Below are 21023 nucleotides of genomic sequence, written 5' to 3'. Positions count from 1 at the left end.
GTTTGTACCAGCCAGTGGACAGGGGAGATAAGCATGTCCTGGGGCTGTAGCCAGTTATCAGTGGCTCTGACCTCGGCTCCAACTGTGACACTGGTAGTGCCAACCCCCCAATAACACCGAGGCAATGGAGGGGGAGACAGCAGCCAGGGCCTTCTGAAAGGCTGCTCCTTTCAAAGCCCAGTCTTTAGAAGTGTGTCCAAGTCCCTGTTCCCCCAGCACAGGCATCGATGGAAATATTCGTAATTTTTTAAAATAACTGTTTAAAAGTATTTAGAGAGAAAAACCTCAGAGAGAAGTCTAGTCCTCTTGTGTGATGAGCCTCAAGTCATTTTGCTTTGAGCATTAAAAGACGATGGGAGGGCCCTGGCGGATGTTGCTCAGTCAGCCTGCACTCCAAAGTGGCGCAGGTTGGATTCCCAGTCAAGGGCATGTACCTGGGTTGCGGGTTCTCTCCTTACCCCTACTTGGGGCTCATGCTGGAGGCAACCAGTTGATGTGTCTCTCTCGCATCATTGTTTCTCTCTCTCTTTCTCCTTTCTTCCCTCCCTTCCACTCTTTCTAAAAAGCAATGGAAAAATATCCTTAGGTGAGGATTCATACACACACACACACACACACACACACACACACACACACACACACAGGATGGGTCGCCTCGCACAGGACCAGAGGGAACATTGTCTAATCACATGAGGATTTAACACCTAATGGAAACTGACAACAAAGTTTGAAAATATCCATTTTAGAAAATTACCACACAGAAAGCGTCAAAAAGTTGTGTTTTTATTCACTGAGATTATGGTTTATTAAGTCAATAGATGAACAAAGCATTCCTTGATGGCTGAATTAAAGTGTAAGCAATGCAGACTTCTCAAAATTAACATTATCTGTGCTGGGGAAAGGATTATGCATGTTACAATTAAAAATGTTTCTATTTAATTACTCTTGACATGATATAGAAAAATACCACATTTCTAAGAGCAAGGCAAGTAGAGACAAAGGGGTAATAAATGACACATGAACCAAAAGTTTCGCTCATCAAGTCCAAGTGTTATTTTTTTCATGGGTTATAAACTAATACAATGAAAGTGGGGTTAAAATACAAGTCCCCTGTACTTTCACAATCCTGGATTGACTCTGAATAATTCTATGGTGCATTTTAAGGTGTTTTTGTCAAGAGCTAATTTCTTTTGATTTTCCAAAGAGCTGAGCTAAACAACAGCTTCATGATCCTAAAAAAATGCATTAAAAACTAGGTCTTAGAAAACAGGCAATTTCTTTAAGCACCTCTATTTCCCTGTTACCTGGACTGGTAAAAATATAGAAAGGATAATGACAAATAAAAAGCAAAATACATCTAAGTGCAAAGGTGAACATACATAAGAATTCTGGTATGTTTAGATTTCTTGACTCTTGTCCTGGCAAGTAGCATCTCAAGTAGATTTTTTAATTCATTCACTGACTAAAAGATAAAAAGTTTGTAAGCCATGGTTAGTATAAATCACAAAGTATTATATAATCATGATACTGAACATGTATAGAGTTTAAATAATGTTAACAACCCTACTGAGAGACAATATCATTTGCTCCATTTTACAGCTGAGAAAATGAATTACATAACTTGGCTCAAAGTCCCACACCTCATGTTGGGCGGAACTAAGAAAAGGATTGAAGTTTCCTGAGTTAAAGTTCAATTATTGTTGCAAGTGACTAAATTGTCAATCTGGCCCAGCCATGGGACATGCCCATCTATCACCCCAAGCCCCTAAAGAATGGAGTTGATATTTTTTGAGATGCCATGCTACATTCTCTGTGACAGAATTCGAAAATGGGCACTATTTCTAGACTTCCCTCCAGAGTGGCCCATAAAAGTATTTCAGCAAGCCATGGTACATGGCACTTTGTAAATTATGAGGTGATGCTCCTTGTCTATTATCTTGCCAGTCTTTTCCTGAGAAAGTCATAGTCAATGGAGATTGACTTCATTATTCTTATAATCTCTCTCTAGGTTTAAGTCTAGAAAAGATTCATGAAAGAGGAGTAGGAATAACTTCTTCCCTATGATTTATCCTGAGTCTTTCCTTATGTATAATTTTTGTTGTTGTTATTACCACTTTTAGATTTAGAGATGATTTTTTTTTCACTGAAAAAACACACACACCGTATTCAGAGCAATTGGGTCCCTCACCCAGCTCATATAGGATTGTATAAAACACACAAATAATATGTGCGGTATAGTTTCTTAAGACACTTTAAAAGGAATAAAATATTTTTCCACTCATTTTCCCCTTCTCCTCCTCTCTGGCAACCATCAGCTTGTATCTGTATCTATTGAGTCTGTTTCTGTTTGTTTGGTTTGGTGGAAGGGGAATAAAAGGTGCAAACTTCCAGTTATAAAATAAATAAATCAACTATACTTTAATAAAAAAATAAAAATAAGATAAAATTTTTAAAAAGAAATAAAATTATCAAATCTTACAATGTGTTTTTAAATTTTATTGATTTCCTGACTACCTCACAAATTACAACTGTCAGCTCTTAACCAAGAATAAATTTGCTCATCATTCAGGGCTTTTTTTTTATGAACTTTTTAATATGACCCAGCAATCCTTTTTCTGGGTACTTACCCAAAAAGCTTTAAAACATTTATTCACAAAGATATATGCACCCCTATGTTTACTGCAGCATTATTCATGGCAGCCAAGACATGGAGACAACCAAAGTGTCCTCTGATAGAGGATGGGAAAAAGAAGATATACTATGGAATACTACTCAGCTGTAAAAGAGATAAAATACTGCTATTTGTGACAACATGGATGGACCTTGAGAATATTATGCTAAATGAAAGAAGTCAGTCAGAAAATGCTAAGAACTATATGATTTCACTCATATGTGGGATATAAAACTGAAATTCATAGACACAGACAACAGTATGGTGGTTACCAGAAGGAAAGGGCCCAAATGTATGGTGATCAAAGCTGATTTGACTTTGGCATCGGCACACAATGCAACATATAGATCATGTATCATAGAAATGTACACTTGAAACCTATGTGATCTTATTAACCAATGACACCCCAATAAAGTTAATTAAAATAAAATAAAATGAATTTTTCTTCTCTTACCTCAGCTAACATTAAACTCATCACTGCCTAACAGAAATGTAAACAATTTTTAGCACATATTTCAGCAGTCCTAATCTCACAGATGACAAAGTAGCCATTTTCTCAACAGTATGTTAGTTTTTGTTCATAATGATGGCTTATTTTAAAATCCTTCTTGATGCTGTCATTTTTAACTGTAAAAAATTCTGTTTTAATATGTTATAGAACTCAGTGTCACATCTTTCTTAAATACAAAATAAAAGTGAGAAAATATTTGACAACAAAGAAAGAAAATAAAGGTCTTACATCAGAGTCTCTTCCCCATCATCAGCGTCAGTGGCAGGTTTCAATGTGCAGGTCATGGCCTCACAGGAAGGATTGGTACATTCCTTTAAAGCACACACAATGGAAAGTGGGCTCAGCATTTTTCTCTGTAAGATTCTGGCACAGGGTGGCAATAACATTTCACTTTTTAAACTAAATTATTCTGCTATACAAGTGGTAAAGGCCTGGGGTAATGGGTCGGTCTAGTAGGAGTCAATGGGAGGAAAAGGGGACACTTTCAACAATAAAGATTTTAAAAAATTAAAAATTACAAAAAATTTAAGAGTAATAGAAACTAGCTCTTAAAAGGACAAAGATTAAATTATTCAAGAATCACCCCCAAATAAATGTGTCCTAGGTGATATCATGTAAATTAATTTAAAACTTCAAGGGAGAATATTTCTATGCTATAAAAACTGAAAATAGAGAAAAATATTTTAAATCTTCAATTTGTTTTACCAAGATTGAATAATTCTGATAATGAGAGCTGGTAATTAATTCACACACACACATACACACATGCGTGTTATTCTCATTTATGGATATAAATCCAAAAAAACTTGAATAAAACATTAGTTAAGCATCATTTTATTAATATAATAACTCTCAATCACAACTATGTAGTTTTTTTTCCCCACCAAATGCAAGGGTGTCTTAACTGCACAGAATAGAGTAACATAATTAATCACATTAAGAGACTTAGAAAGAAAACAACTGTTATTGTGATAGATGGCAAAAATTAGTTGGTAAAAATTCAGTAACCATTATTGCATTATTTAAACATATAAAAAAAAACCGTGAACAGAATTATGTGTCATCATGATGAAGAAAATCTATCTGATATATAACAAATATATCCAATAAAATAAAGAATAAGACAAGGATTATTTATAGTCTATATTTATATGGAAATGGTGGTAAATGTTATGAGACAAGAAAAAGATATAAAAGTGCAATAATTGGGTAGTGTAAATCACATTTTCACTATTTGTATGTCATAAAATTCTTGACCTGGAAAAAAACATACGTTCAACTCTAAAAATATTGGGTAAGTCACTAAGATAACTGTCTAATATAATAATCAAATAACATAAAAAGTCATAATAAATTAGAACCAAAAATTTAAAAAAACTTTACACATACTAATAACAACAACAACAAAAAAGAAAATACTTTAGAATAAACCTTCAAAATGTGCCAGAATTACATGGAGATCTTTATATATAACTTTTTCTGAGGAACTTTCCAGGCAAATTGTCTTTTAAGACAATACTTAATATTGTGAAAATGCCAGTGGCCTTTAGAGTGAAATATGAATTTAATGCATTTCAATCTGAATCTGAGCTGTATTTGTGGGCAAACTGACAAAAAGAATACCAAGAGTAATATGGAAAAACTAACATTAAAGACTTGCTATGCAAATTCTGTATGGATAGATGATAGAGAGATGATAGATATGAAGAGAGTTACTGTACAAGATATTAAAATGCATTGTATGTTACAATCATAAAAATAGCATGATGCTTGTGGTATGATATTTAGGCAGATAGAATGATTACCTTTAAAACCTAGAAAGCACTTAACTATGTATATATAAAAAAACAAATGGCACATTGGATCATGGGAAACTGGATTATTCACTAAGGGTACTATATAAAGTATGGGTAAATCTTGCATTGCAATGGGCTAATCATTAGTTTTGTATCCTTGGAATTAGTTACTCAGCTTTTCTGAGCCTCACTGCTTCTTCTCTAATTTGGGATCACAGCAAAACCTAGTTAGTAGGTTTGCTGTGATTAATAGGCTTGTTGTGAGTAATAAAGGCGGTGATGTATCTATGAAAGCATTATGTAGGCTGACACATGGAAAATCTCTTCAAATATTAACTCATTTTTTTAGTCTTAAAAGTGAAAGATTGCTAAAAAAAAAAAAAGAAAGAAAGAAAGAAACAAAAAAAAAAAACCAAAAAAAAAAAACCACAACAACAACCAAAAAAACACCACCAGAATGCTCTCTTTTAAAAACCTCACATGGGATGCTAGCAAACATTCTACCAAACATTCCCCAGAGTACACTGATGCCTCAAAGGGATCAGATTTTACAGACATTAGCAGACTTAGAGCAATTATCTTAGACATTCAATGCTAATAATCCATTTTTTACAAGTTTGTTCTCTTTTCTTTTTCTCCATTTTATTCACTTCCTGTTTTACACATTGGCTGGATGAGAGAAAGCCAACTCTCTCCATGGGGAGGAATTGTGATTGGTCAACAGATGATCAATCTGTTAGTGACTAAGCTTCTAAGTGATATATTATAGTTAATGAGTTACCTCTAAAGAGTCATTGAACGTCATACTGGCTTTTGAAATGCTTTTCAAAAGATGCCTAAAGTCAGTGCAAACCTTCTTTTTACTGTCATTCTGTCATTCCAAACTTGTCTTTAGAAAAAAATTTCCATAAAGCCCATTTTTTTTTTTTTTAGAAAAGGAAAAGGGAAGAAAACAGGTATGCCACAATCACTCTATAATAAGTTTTTGAAACCATGGACATTTCCATACCTTAGGAGAGCCACAATCGCATGCTTCCCCTACTTCCAGAAGCTTGTTCCCACACACTGGTTTTGTTATTATATTTTTAGGAATTGGTGCTTGCAGCAGGCACTTTGGTTTTTGAGATAACATGTATCTTTCAAAATGTGAACGGCTCAATGTACTGAAATCCTTTGGGAATTTTGAACTGTAAGCAGAAAACAATCAGAGATACCATGATATATTGTGACACATGAACGTGGGAACGTGACTTGTCTGAAACTATTACCAGCTCAGTGGAAACTCCAAATTTAGTATCTGTTTAGGCCTGCGCTGTGTTACATGCGGAAGGTGACAGAGCATGCTGCTATGCTGGTTGGAAAACTGATCCTCAGTTATTGCGCTAGAGTAATTTAAATTCCAGCCTGGATTCAGTACTGTACTAATTGGCAGGAGCTTCACCATTTGTTATCTTTGGCTTATTTAGCCACTGAGTGCTGAGAAGTCAGTGATAACAATAACCTAATGGAAGGAAGTAATTGCAGACTTCCACGTTCTATGTTCAAGAGTTAGTTTTATTCATTTTTTTTAAATCCCAAGTCCTTGCAAGCATCTGGTACCAGAAGGTAATTAATAACAGAAAAAAAATGGATTGATTGATTGGTGATGAAGATAATTGTAATCATCTTAATTAGATACATATTTTTGGAAATATATTATTTAAAGTTAAAATAACATAGTCACCATACTTATTCTCTATCTTGGTATATTTGAAAATCTTAAATAATGAGCCTTAATAGCTGGTAAAACTTGTGCATCAAGAGGCTTGAGGGTGAATTAATGGGATGCACAGCCCTTTGTAAAAAAAACAACATACACACACACACAAAATAGGCCCATCCAATTATAGAGACTACATCTGAATTCTTTAAGATTTAAGAAACATATGTCTCACCTCAGATATTCATTCATCACACAACTCCCAGACGGACACTTCGTGTTATATGGAACATCAGGCATACCAAGGGCATGACCCAGCTCATGTGACATCACGGCTACAAGAGCCACGTTATTCTTTTTCTTAGCCTAGGAAGACATGCAAATATCTGTTACTTCTTTGTTGATCCAGTTAATTCTTAATTGATTCAATGTTCAATAATAAAATGATAGTTTGACAAATAAAAAATAGTCATTATATTCCTTTTCCTGTCATTGGTTATTGTAAAATGTGAGTAAACATTTGAAATGATTGGTTCCTGTGAATCAACCATTGAGTTAGTTCTTAATAAACACTTACTGAACTAATGATAATTTCTCAGTAAACCATGGTTATATTAATACATGCTTCATAGGAACTACTAAAAGATACCATTCTATGTATCCAGAGGCCTCCAAAAACTATTGACATCGGTAGTGCTTGGCCACATCCCACCAACATGCACCTTGTCTGACCTCTCTGGCCAACAGTACTTTCAGGCCTCAGAGAATACCTGGATTCCCTTTCTCTCCTAATTGTCCCGCTCTTACTTCCTAATACCAACTGAAGAGGTAAGCCTTCTGGGAGAGTCAATGTAAGGAAATATTCTGTTCTGTCATCCAAGGGCCAAGGTCTACCAGTAGTTTTATTTCTACCTTTATTTACTGGCTCAGCAATTGCCCATTGTACAAACTTCATATAAGGCATTATGCTGGTCCTCATAGAGGATATAAAACCACAGGGAGCTTTACTATAGGTTTACAAACCTCAATAACAGCAACTGAAGTTGGGGAACACAAGGAATTCGGGGCTGCCGTTCCTGCACGTCGATCGTTGAAGGCAATTCCACTGTATGAGAGTTACAGGTACACGGTCACAATCTGAGTCTTTGGAACCATTAGCTGTTGTCAGTTATGTTTTAGATTTCCATTGTTATCCTACCTTTTTGTATTTACTAGGGCCCAGAAAAGCTTATCCTATTCCATAGAATTATTTTTCAATATCTATTTTTTTATCCTATTCCATAGAATAGGGACTGATCTCGTACCTAAACTACAGCATAGGATGCTATGAATTGGGATTACGACAGCTCAGGATTCAGACTGTGTGACAAAAGTAAACAACATTTTTGGTACTCTTCATTCTTTTATCTATAAAACCAGGAGTTGAATTTTCCTCATCTCAAAAGACTCTTGGGCTCTGTTTCTGGCAGTTTGCAAAATTGCTAAGTGGAATGCGTGAATTCCAGAAGTGCTCTGCCTCCAACACCTCTGAGTTCTGACCCTTCTGAGCTCCGTTGAGAATATCACACCACGGGACACAGGGACCTGAGCTCTGGCATTCTTGGGGCTTGGGATCCAGCTCCATGTATTGTTTACCTTAAAGACAATTAAATGGCTTGGTTTTTTAAAAAAAAACAACCAAGGAATTCGCGGCTGCCATATGTCTTTTTGTTTTTATTTTTCAATATCTATTTTTTATCCTATTCCATAGAATTATTTTTCAATATCTATTTTTTATTGTTGATAGTATTACAGTTATCTCCCATTGTCTTCCCCCCTTTACCCATCTCCTCCCAGCTCCTACCTGCCCCCAGGTTTTCACTACCTTATTGCCTGTGTCCATGGGCATTTAAGTATATAAGTTCTTTAGTTCTGAACTAATGATAATTTCTCAGTAAACCATGGTTATATTAATACATGCTTCATAGGAACTACTAAAAGATACCATTCTATGTATCCAGAGGCCTCCAAAAACTATTGACATCGGTAGAATTTATTCCCTAGAATTACAATGCTTGTCCCACATCCAAGAATCAATTTTAGTGATCTGACACAGGTCTAATAATTTCACGAGTGAATTGCTAAGGATAGAACTTCAAGCTCTCTGATAAATGGTTGGGGTTATGTAACTGAACAGTAAACTCTGCCAAGAAACCTGCTCTACTTACCTATGCCTGGCCCTGGCCAGTGTATGCTCACCTGAGTAGCTGAGCATGGTCATGGGTCTTCATTTTCCCAAAGTTAGAACGATGCCAATTCAAAAAGTTGTTAAAGGTGGTGCCTATGTTGGGTTCCACCTTTATCTTATCACCATCAGACCAGATTTCCATACCTACCAAGGCCACCTGAATGTCTATGGTGTTATAAATCTGTGGAAAGAGCATTTTTCTTCATAAAAATTTTGAGATTTCTTTAATGTTTTAGATCCTTTGCTGACCACAAGTGATGGATAAATGTAACTCATTTTGAAAATAAAATTCTCAAAGTTGCCTTTGCTACAATATATATGATTTAACCTTGATGTTTATCTTTATCTGCTAAAGTTCTCAAAACTGCTGACCTTAAACCATTGTGACCCTCCCAACTCCTTACTTGGCGAAACCAGAGGGAAGCCCCAGGCCCCAGTGTGGAATCACATGTTTACAGGACAAATATCTTACCACATTGAGGAGGTTCATCACATCAAACACAAAGCTTCTTATGGAAGTTAGATTTCCGTTATACATGTTATACTATAAAATACAAAATACAAAGTATAATTAAAATCTCAAACTATAGTGAGAAAGTTGATGAAATATAGAAGTACACATTTTAAGAAAAATTACACATTTTAATGTAAACAAATGTACATTTATTCCATATCTACCTTATATAAGATTCTGTGTTTCAACAAATTGTATTTCAAATGTAAGATTTTCTTGGTAAGATAAAAATTAGGCATTGATGTAAAATTTTAGTTTCTTTCATTTTTACATTGAATAAAACAAATTAATGATTTAAATGTTTTAAACTAATTCAATATTATTAAAATTTGATTATAAAGTAATACTTACTAGTTAGAAGCACTGATCCTGGTATTTTTGAATATATAAATGTAACTTGTAAAGTATAATTTTGTGTCTACTTTATATTTACATAATATAGTAAGAATTTAAAAATATTTTAATAACCCATTCAATTTTTTTCAGTATTGTGCTTGATCTCCTGTAGGTATCTGGTATTAAGAATATTTCTAATTTATGACTATTTTGGATATTAAAGGGGTGGATGAACAAAAACTGTTGTTGGCAAGACAGGTAGAACAGATAAGACAATCAGGACAAGCTCTGTATTTTCAGCCCGAATAGTTTAATGTTTGTGTTTGCTGATAAGAAAACTTAAAAGTTGGCTTAACTTGATAAGAAGCACACATATTTCATACTCACAAAGGCATTATCCAGCACCAAAAAGAGATCAATGTATTTCTCAGCCCGAAGAAAGTATTCTTCCTTTACAAAGAGTAAAAGAACATTGTTAATAATTCTTTAAATATATTTTATTGATTTTTTACAGAGAGGAAGGGAGAGAGACAGAGAGCCAGAAACATCGATGAGAGAGAAACATCGATCAGCCGCCTCCTGCACATCTCCCACTGGGGATGTGCCCGCAACCCAGGCACATGCCCTTGACCGGAATCGAACCTGGGACCTTTCAGTCCACAGGCCGACGCTCTATCCACTGAGCCAAACCAGTTTCGGCGAACATTGTTAATAATTATCTTTATCCTAAAAGTTTGAAACGCTTACAAAGAGGTTTATTTTTTCTTCAGAGGAAAAGTAAATTGATGAATAAGTAAATAAATTATAGGTTTTCCCTGTACCAGTCATTGCTGAGCACAACAGTCTGTGACATATCCTTGCTGAGCCAACCGAAGTAAATGATGACATAGGAAAGCTACACTTACCTCTGGGCTACGGAGTGACCTAGAGGTCCGAATGCGGCCATGTTTTCTGCCAACATTTTTTACTCCACAGGTGTGGTTAGCGGGGTCTGGCTCCTCCTGGTTATGTATCAGGACAACATGTTCTTCTTGGTCTGTGTTTTTCAGAGGCTTGATCATATATCTTTGATCACGATGTGTGAAGAATCCCCTGTGAAACATAGAGACTCATGTTTGAGGATTCTCTGCCCCAGTACACATATTGACCAGAATGGATTAACACCTCTCCCTCCATCCCAAGCTCACACACACAGTACTGATTCATTGGCTATTGGCTTTTTTTCCCTAATTTAAGAGCTAATCAGTATTTTCAGTACTAAAATAGAGCCTGTTTTATTTACTCAGAGAACTGTGAACAATAATTAGTAAGATGAAGCTACCAAAGTAAAATTTGTCCACACATTTAGCACATATTCCTTGACAGGTCTTAGAAAAATAGTGGAGAATAAAATAAACTAAAGGAGTGTATAGATACCAAGAACCCCAGTGAAGAGAAAGAATGATGAGCAGATTAGCCAGAGGAACAGTTTGGAACTAGTAGTTTAAAGAATTCCACTTTATAGTAATAAAATTCTTTCAGAAATAGAGAGTTGAATCCATATGATGGAATATTACAAAGCTTACATAATAATTTAAGATTTCATTTATGAAAGTATCTTATAACAAGGGAAAAAGCTTTGATGTTGTGGTATGAGCTATGTAAGAAGAACAATTATGTGTATTTTATTTCATATTTCAGCCACATAAGAGGTATATTTGCCTATATACACTAAAAGCTGGAAATGGGACAAAATGTTAATAATAGAGGTAACATTTCATAGTGCTTATTTTCTTATTTGGTTTTCTTACTGTCCAAAATTTCCCTAATTGATAAGAATTATCTTTTAAATAAGGATAAATACCACACACACATACACAATTTTTTAAAAAGTATGTTTCACCATGACAATTGCAAAGTAGACTTTAAGAAAATGAAATAGAATGTCTTCAGGGAGTGGGATTGCTCAATGTAAAAATGGATCCAGATATCATCAGGGTCCATAGTGTAGCATCTTGTTTAAATATTGTTAGGACTAACTTTTACTAGAGCAGCAGATTATAAATGCTTGCAAGGATGATATATTCAGCATGCTATCAATGGAAACATTTAACCAATATAGTATAAGACATGATATCCAGGAAGACATTTATCTGTGTAAAAAAATGATGGTTGATGTTTAATATTTTGGGGAGTAGTTCTCACCTCAACCCATTACAAGTACTAATGCTGGCAACAGAATTCTTATCATTCAGGATGTGTCCTGTATAGTAGCAGTGTTCCTAAGGTTGGAAAGAAAAAAAGTTAACTATAAGAATAAATATATCACAATTGTGGGGGAAGCTGTTATCTTGAATATGTAGGAAAGGTCTTTGAGTAGTGACGGTGGCCAGACCAATTCCAAGAAACAAACACAGTGGGAACTCAGAGGTTTTATGAACTGCTCCACCGCCGACCCTGGAAACTGTATTGAATGAGGTGTTTTTCTGATGCTACTTGGCACCAAAGAAAAGTCCTGAGTGGGCTCCTGCTGACAGTGGACGCTGCATCCGAGAAGTAGCCAGCTGGCCTGGGGCCTACAGCACTCCCAGAGAACGCTCAGAGTTGAGACACAACTTGTGAGAATTTGGCTCCCTTTTGCTAAGTTGCTAAGACACTGTACATACCATATCAATAAAATGGGGTATACATTTTTCTGGATTCTAGAGTCCTTAAAACACCACACTACCTGTCCTGAGCCCTCATAATAATTGATCTCATTTACCGTATTAATTGGTGTATTAATAGAATTTCTTTGCTATCATCAAAATCCCTGAGAATTTCTCTAAAACTAGAGATTTAGATATGGTTGATGATCCATATAAGCAAAATAGGGGTCACTTGTGTAGAGTAATCTAAGAAAGCCAATGAATAACCTCCTGTTAAAAATTGCCCTAACCGGTTTGGCTCAGTGGATAGAGCGTCGGCCTGGAGACAGAAGGGTCCTGGTTTCCATTCCGGTCAAGGGCCTGTACCTTGGTTACGGGCACATCCCCATTAGGGGGTGTGCAGGAGGCAGCTGATCAATGTTTCTCTCTCATTGATGTTTCTAACTCTCTATCCTTCTCCCTTCCTCTCTGTAAAAATTCAATAAAATATATTTTAAAAATATATAAAAAAATAAACTGACTTTTCTCGGGGGTTGACATTCCATCTGTGTTTTCTTCTCCTTTGGAAGAAACCTTGTTATCATAAACACTTTCTCATATAAGACTTGTACCACATGAAAGTATCAGCCACAGCACGTGAATGTGAATTAATCATCAGATACTTTCTTTGGAGGTCAGTGTTAGCAAGAATCCAGACAGATATCCACAAGATGAGAGTTTCCATGTGAGTAGGAAAGAAAGAGACATTTTTTTAAAATACATTTTATTGAATTTTTACAAAGAGGAAGGGAGATAGATAGATAGTTAGAAACATCGATGGGAGAGAAACATCGACCAGCTGCCTCCTGCACATCTCCCACGGGGGATGTGCCCGCAACCCAGGTACATGCCCTTGACTGGAATCAAACCTGGGACCTTTCAGTCCGCAGGCTGACGCTCTATCCACTGAGCCAAACCGGTTTTGGCAAGAAAGAGACATTTTGTGGCAGAAGTCTTACCTGTGGTATTTTTTAGAGATACATACGTTTGAAATGCTATGGGGGTGGCTCTGAGAAAGTCACTTAACCTGGTAATACTCCATGATTAACCTTTTTGTAATCTTTTTCGGTTCTTCTTTTGGCCTTGATTCTTTATGTCTAACATCTAGGCCTTGGCATTATTTGTAGGGTGGTGGTTTAACCAGATATACAGTATATTAATGAAATAATTTATATTCCATTGTTGACCTCAAGATAAATGCATGTATCATCAGAAAATAGTAAATAGTTTCAGGACATTTTAAAACCTATAGGGGAGACTATTTTTAACCTACTGATAAGGCAGTTTAGGGAAAAAAGTAGACTTTTGATTGCTTCAAAAAATGCAGCACTTGGAAGTTGCCTAGTACTCCTACCTTTTAAAAATGCTGACTATGCTTTTTAAATCTGTTAACTTGTTGGATAGATAAGCAACTTGCTTTTAAGTTCTTCAAGCATTTTTAAGTTGTTCTTGGACTTATGCATCTTACAGCATAAGTGGCAGATCCAGAAAGAGTCCCAGAAAGCATTCAAAACCCACCATGTTCTGAGGGCTTGTGATGATTTCCTCGCCTCTGGGTGAGTAGTAAGTTTCAGTGTAGTCTGGCCCCAGGAGATGCCTGTAGAGAGTAGAAAGTTGCATAATTCGCTCACTGTGGTAATAAAGGCTAATTCATATCCCTGACATGGTCTCTGGCAGTAAAGCAATAATAATGTCCACAATGAGAAGGTGTTGACATTCTGGCCCACTGATCTTTTTCCAACATTGGAGCTCTGCTGCTGATGCAAATCAGAGCATTAGCTCTACCTGTTAAATCTAAGGGAAGAAATGGCCTTGGCTGCCTTTTAACTGCAGATTATTTATGTTCAAAAATGAGTTATTTGGGGATTCTTTGCACAAAGAACAGATGCTGGATCATAAGTATTCATAAAGGACCATTGCAATCTGAGAGGATTTTGCTGACTGCTAGAGAACTCGGGGGAGGCCCAGCCCTGGGATCTATCTCAAGGCTGTGTGCCCTGAATGAACATGGGGCATACCTTTTTATAAAAGCAATGGAAAGTCATATCAAAGTTGTAAGTTTCCCTGGGTAGAAAAAAATTTCTGCAAATTCTAAGAAGAATCAGGGGACAAAGTCATTTATATGAGCAGCTTTCTTTGTTTTAGACTTTGCGTGTAATTTCCTAGGAAAGCATCAACATTCCTGAGATAGCATTAGCGCAAATGCATCTAAAACATCTAAAACTCAATATACTTGATGTCCTTTACCTAAAATTACACTAAATAAGGTCTCGAGATTTATTTTTCCATGTCCTCTTAATACAAATCACTGATTAAACTTTTAGAAAAGTAACTTACTTGGTTTTTTGTAGGTAGAGAATGACTTCTCCATTTAATATAATCTGATACTGAAGTTCAGCTTCATATTTCTCCTTAAAAATGTAATTATATAATATCAATTTATATTTCTGAGTCTAGCTAAAATAAACATAATATAATCTACACTAATAAAAGAGAAAAATGGTAATTAGTGTACTACCGCTACCCTTCCCATTGGCTAATCAGCATATCCTTATGCAAATCAACTGCCAACAAAGATGGCGGCTAATTTGCATACGCCCAATGATGGGAGGCGAAAGGGGAAGGACTGAAGAATGCTGATCGGCAACCCAGGCTGCAGGCAAGAGCTAGGGGGTGGGCAAAGGCCGCCTTTCCCCACCCCCCAGCCGGTGATCGCCATTGGAAAGCCGGGCAGCAAACCCAACCCCGGGGCTGGGGTTGCCGGCTGGCCTGTGCCGAGCAATGGTGGCGATCAGAGGCGTGAGGGCTGGGGCGCAACCAAGCGGCAACCCTGGACCCCAATGGGGCCGGGGTTGCCGGCTGGCCTGCGCCCAGGATCGCCATGGCATTGGAGGGCGGGAGGGCCCGGGCGCAGGCCAGCTGGCAACCCCAGTCCCCACTGCGGCCAGGGTTGCCGGCTGGCCTCCGCCCAGGATCCCCATGGCATCGGAGGGTGGGAGAGCCTGGGCGCAGGCCAGGCGGCAACCCCAGACCCCACTGGGGCTGGGGTTGCAGGCTGGCCTGCGCTGAGCGATCCCCATAGGATCTGAGCCTGACCAGGGACTGCACCTAGGGATTGGGCGTGCCCTCTGCCACCTGGGAGCAGGCCTAAGCCAGCAGGTCATTATCTCCAGAGGGGTCCCAGACTGGGAGAGGGCACAGGTCGGGCTGGGGGACCCCCCCTGCCCCCCCCCCCCCGTGCACAAATTTTTGTGCACCGGGCCTCTAGTAATATATATAATATAGAAGGGTAATTGCAAGTGCATTTAAGACAAAAGCAGATCTCTTATGCCTTTATAATATGTAAAAGTAAATATAAATTGTGTATTTAGATAGATTTCAAAAAAGTACAATAACACGGTAATAATACTTACAGATTAAACTAATCTGTAGTTTAAACTAATGTGAGATAAAGACTAAGCATTTGCCCTGTGTACAATAGGCAGTCACTAATGGATCACTAATGGGTTAATAATAAGGCACATATTTTATTATGATAAAATAAAGCCAAATACACTAAAGAAAATCAACTCCAAACCTACCAATGTATATATATAAAAGCCTAAGTGACTAGCTGACCATCCGGTAGCTATGACATGCACTGACCATCAGGGGGCAGACACTCAATGCAGGAGCAGAAACCACAAGCATAGAAACATGGAACAGACTAATGAATCTCAGAGGGAACGAGGGAGGGGGGAGGACAGGAAGAGATTAACCAAAGATCTTATATGCATACTAGAGGCCTATCTGTGCACTGGTGGGGTCCTTCGCCCTGGCCTGTGGGGATTGGGCCGAAACTGGCTCTACAACATCCCCCAAGGTGTCCCAGATTGCAAGAGGGTGCAGGCCAGGCAGAGGGACCCCACCAGTGCACGAATCCATGCACCCAGCCTCTAGTAGTTATATAAAGTAAAAACTAGAAACTGATAGAAATATTTACAATAATGTAATAGTCAATAAGTTAATATCCTTAATACATTTTTAAAATCTTATTAATGAGATAATGTTCAGTTCTCCATTATAGACAAAATAGCCAAGGAAAAGGCAATTCATTTAGGAAGAGGAGGAGGGTAGGAGAAAGGGTTTGAGGCTCTTGGCAAGGAATATTGTCAAAAATGGCTGCCTTTCCTGGGCTCCTTTTTTTTCTCTCCCTCCCCCACCATTCCAGAAACTTGAAGAAATGCCTAAGTAGCTTTATTCTTTCTGATCAAGTAAGGCAGTTAACTCCCTTTCTGCTGCTTAATTGTAAAAACATTCTAAGAAATTCCATGTTCTCTACTGGATGAAGATTAAACCATGAGATGTTGACTATGACACCACTTCTATTAGTTAAAAGGCTCTTTATTGTCTCTTCAGATAATTGTAAAACCCACAGTCATTTACATTACTTACCTCTTTATCATGTGTCTCTGTTTGGTTGTTCTGTATCTCCCTTTTATGTAAAATATGCAGTTTTTTCGGATGAACTACTTCATAGCCTTCAAATTCAGGTATTTGCCTTATGGCTATTGCTAGGGAAAGAGAGATAATAGTGATATAAAATATTGAAGGATTTTGTTTTGGTTTTGCTTGGTTGGTTTGTTAAAATTGCATGGGCAACCGTATTCTCATTAAGAAAATAAACATTAAAAACAAGTTCTTCTGCCAAAACCTGTTTGGCTCAGTGGATAGAGCGTCGGCCTGCGGACTGAAAGGTCTCAGGTTCGATTCCAGTCAAGGGCATGTACCTTGGTTGCGGGCATATCCCCAGTAGGAGATGTGCAGGAGGCAGCTGATCAATGTTTCTAACTCTCTATCTCTCTCTTTTCCTCTCTGTGAAAAATCAATAAAATATAAAAAATAAAAATAAAAAAAATAAAAACAAGTTCTTCTTTCTACTGGAACTTGGAAAACAAAGTTTTTTCCTTTTGCTCTCCATTCCCCCAACCCTTGGTTCTGGAAAGACATAATGATGATAGAACAATGCTTTGGATATCTCCCAATATGTGTGAACTCTGTAAACTCTGGACCACCATGCTCAGAAAGGGCAGGTTTTGGATTAGAACACAGTTTATAGGAGCCAGGAATTCTTCCTGTAGTAATCCAGTTTCTTCTTTCTCTATTGTCCTCTACAAAATTGTGAATTTTTCTTTTAATGGTCTCAGTGGTCTCTGTATTCCTTTTTATGTATTTTGCTCTCTGTGGTGCAATACCTGACTAACTCCCTACCCTGAAAAAAATTAAATATTTCATAGACAGATAATTCTTCATTCTACTAACAGTTATTTTATTTCTCAGTGCAACAATAAACCATTGCAGTCTTTCATTAGCATTCACTCTCAGACTTTAGATTTCACAGGAAATAATGTTTTTGTTATTCTCAGTTGGAACAATTATAAAGCATCAGAGAGCCAGAAGAAAAATTTTATGTAAACTGCATGTTCTGGATTTACTTGGAATGACATTAGATAGAGAATTTTCTATTTTACTTGCATATAGTAAGAAAATAACTGATATGGGAGCCAAAATTTGGTCTCGAAACCTAGCTAAATGGCCTTGTAAGTAATCTTGTAAAAGTCACTTCAATTTCTATCAGTTTACTTACTTAAAGTAGAGGTTGGTATAAAAATCACATAGCATAAACTTTATAAAATTATTTAATAACAGGTGGCAGGCACACCTTTATCCATTTTTTTCTTTATTCATTCAATTATCCATATAAACTCAGTTTTGTTTTTAAATGTTTTTATTTTCACAGATAAGTGTCAATGCTTAGAGACAAATTCTCACTCAATTTTGACAGTCAGTGTGACTTTAGGCAATTCTATACCTGGCCGATGTGGACAACCTGAAGGGAAGCAGTAAGTCATAAAATCTCTTCTAATCAACCCTCCAAGTTCTGCTGTGATGCTATCCTAAGAAGAATTCACCACACACGAAGAAAAGAGCATTTATAAATATATTACTAAAAGTCTTTATCAAAAGAGAATATGAACCCTATTATGGAAAGAGTTCTGAAATTAAAATTAGAGTGAATTTTAATTTAATAATATCTAGTCTCAACTCTAATACTAATTGGTCAGTTGGTCAATTAATTTTTAATTTTGCTTACTAATGTAATTATGTCTAACAACTCTAATTTCACTTAAGAGTCTTCCTTGTCATCTACCTTAGTGCAGCATTTGAATAAATTGTATATTTAGGTAAATGATTGTCTTTTAACAGGGTAGAAATATTAATGTTATTTAAGATAACATGGATGATGGTTAGAAAATTCTTGAATTCTGGTCTGGAGTTAATTATCTGCTATTATTACAAAACAAATTATAGATCTTGTAGGATTATTGAATGAGATAAAATTTCAGAGACATTCTAATTAAATTATTTTGCCAATCACAACACCTTGACAATGAGCACAATTTATGTAAATTGAGTAAATATACTAAACTACAAATGGTAATGATATTTGGGTCTTATGAGCATGTCACTTTCTTAAGGGTATTTTTAAATGCATTAAATAATTTGAATTTTGTATAAAATGTCAATATATCAGCACTTACCTTCAGTTTGTACAATGAACCAGAGAACAGAGAGCAGGACCAAAGACATGTTGGCGACTGCAGCTAGCTAAGAAGTCCCACACAGCATGAAGATGTGGTCTCCCCAGCTATTTATCTTCCCCTACTTGTTATTACAAATTGAAAAATAAATCTCAAAATTCACTTATGAGATTAGGACACGTTTACTAATAGTGTTGAGAGATTGCCAAGAAACTGCAATATCAAGATCATGAGAATGTTCCTCGTTGATGAGATGTGTTTATGTCTGTGGTTACGTCTGTTAAAATCACTTCCAGACAGCTGCTGGTCCTAGTGCCTCTGAACAGTGGAAAAGTACCAGCTGAGACTTTTATGCCCATGTACATATTCACATACTCGTCAAACTAACTGAACCATCACCCTTGTTCTTCTATAACCTTATAGAAATTGATCTACAAATTTAGAAAACAAATCAGTAGTCTCTACATATTTTGTGAAGCTGGCACAGAAAACACTAAATTGATAAAACAAGTACCAGGCAAAGTTATAAGCTAGCATACTGTAATCTCTCTGTCCCTCAGGCTCCTTTTCTGTGAAAATGGGATGATGATAACAATACCTACCTCAAGCTTTTTATAAATTCATGTAAGGTGCCCTGGCTGGGTGGGTCAGTTGATACACACATCATCGCTTACACCAAAAGGTTGCAAGTTCGATTCCTTATCAGGGCACATATCTGGGTTGTGGGTTTGATCCTCGGTTGGGGCACATGTGGGAGGAAACCAATTAAATTTTCTCTCTCACATCATTGTTCCTCTCTCTTCCCCCCCCCCCCGCTCCTCTTTGAAAACCAATAAAAACATATCCTTGAGTGAGGATTAGAAAAATTCATGTAAGGTAAAATATACACATGCATGCACGTATGCGCATAAAATTGTAAAGAAACGTAATTCTCTTGACAGCGTTAGCATCAAACAAATTATACTACATATGAAATATGTTTGAAGTGCAGTATGAGTTCTACTGCAGAAAAATAACAATATTTTCTGATTTTTTTCATGGTCATAAATATCACGAGTATACTAAGGAAAAAAACTTGAAAACCCTCCCATAATTCCTCCCCCGCTGGCCAACCTCCCACATCCCTCCCTGGCATTGATCATGCACCAGTGGGGTTTCTCAGCCTGGCCTGTGCCCTCTCATAATCCAGGACCCCTTGGGGATGTCGGAGAACTGGTTTCAGCCGATGGCAGAACAACCGGTGCTATGACACGCACTGACCAACAGGGGGCAGACGCTCAATGCAGGAGCTGGCCCCTGGTGAGCAGTGCGCTCCCACAGCCAACCTCCCCTGGCCAACCTCCTGTAGCCCCTCCCCTACTCCGGCTGACCAGCATTCCATGGCCCTCTCCCTCTCCCCAGCCTGGCCATCCTCCCACGGCCCCTCCCCTTGGCCAGTCATCCCCCCCTATCAGCCTCAATCACTGGCCAGGTCAAGGAACTCCACCCGTGCACGAATTTGTGCACTGGGCCTCTAGTGTACTAATAAAAGTTGAAAAATAAAAGAAAATTAAATTTTTTAGTTTTAGTGCTTATTGTATAAAGGGTTTTGGAAACCTATATTTTTTTGCATAGCATTATGACATAATGTTGAAAATTAAGACTTTATTTTAATGACTTTAGAATATTGCTTTGTGTGTATGTTACATGTGTCTTTGTATGTGTATGTTTCTTTGATTGCATTTATAATTATTTCTTTTGGATAAGCTACTAGAAGTGGTATTATTTAGTTTAAAAGAATAAATCAATTTGAGGTTCTTGGTAAATACTGACCCTGTACTTCTTGGAGAATTAGCATCAAAGTAAATTTCCATTTATAGAGTTTACCCAATCTAAAATCTATCTTTAATTACTGAGCTTATTTTTACAGATACATTTGGAAGTTTGTTAGCATCTGATTGCAAGTTTTGCAGTTATCTCTCTATGTCTATGTTTTTTTTGAGTCAGTTAAGTTTTCTATATTATTTTATATTACTTTTGCTG

At 37.0% G+C, this 21023-nt stretch overlaps 1 protein-coding gene across 1 annotated transcript; it reads right to left on the bottom strand.

The window, feature by feature from the left end:
• Positions 1–3406: 3406 nt before the first annotated feature.
• ADAMDEC1 (ADAM like decysin 1) lies at positions 3407–19089 on the bottom strand. The gene is given in 13 exon segments (XM_023759116.1): positions 3407–3493; positions 5988–6165; positions 6913–7043; positions 7701–7782; positions 8916–9085; positions 9377–9448; positions 10142–10204; positions 10660–10846; positions 11939–12015; positions 13939–14017; positions 14758–14831; positions 16855–16973; positions 19002–19089. Coding segments are annotated over 13 exon segments (1407 nt in total).
• Between the last annotated feature and the right edge of the window lie 1934 nt (positions 19090–21023).

The sequence above is a fragment of the Myotis lucifugus genome, unplaced genomic scaffold, assembly GCF_000147115.1.
Source record: "Myotis lucifugus unplaced genomic scaffold, Myoluc2.0 scaffold_148, whole genome shotgun sequence".
NCBI classification, from domain to species: domain Eukaryota; kingdom Metazoa; phylum Chordata; class Mammalia; order Chiroptera; family Vespertilionidae; genus Myotis; species Myotis lucifugus.
Note: the sequence above shows the minus strand (reverse complement) of the source record. Positions and strands in the feature narration are given on the sequence as shown.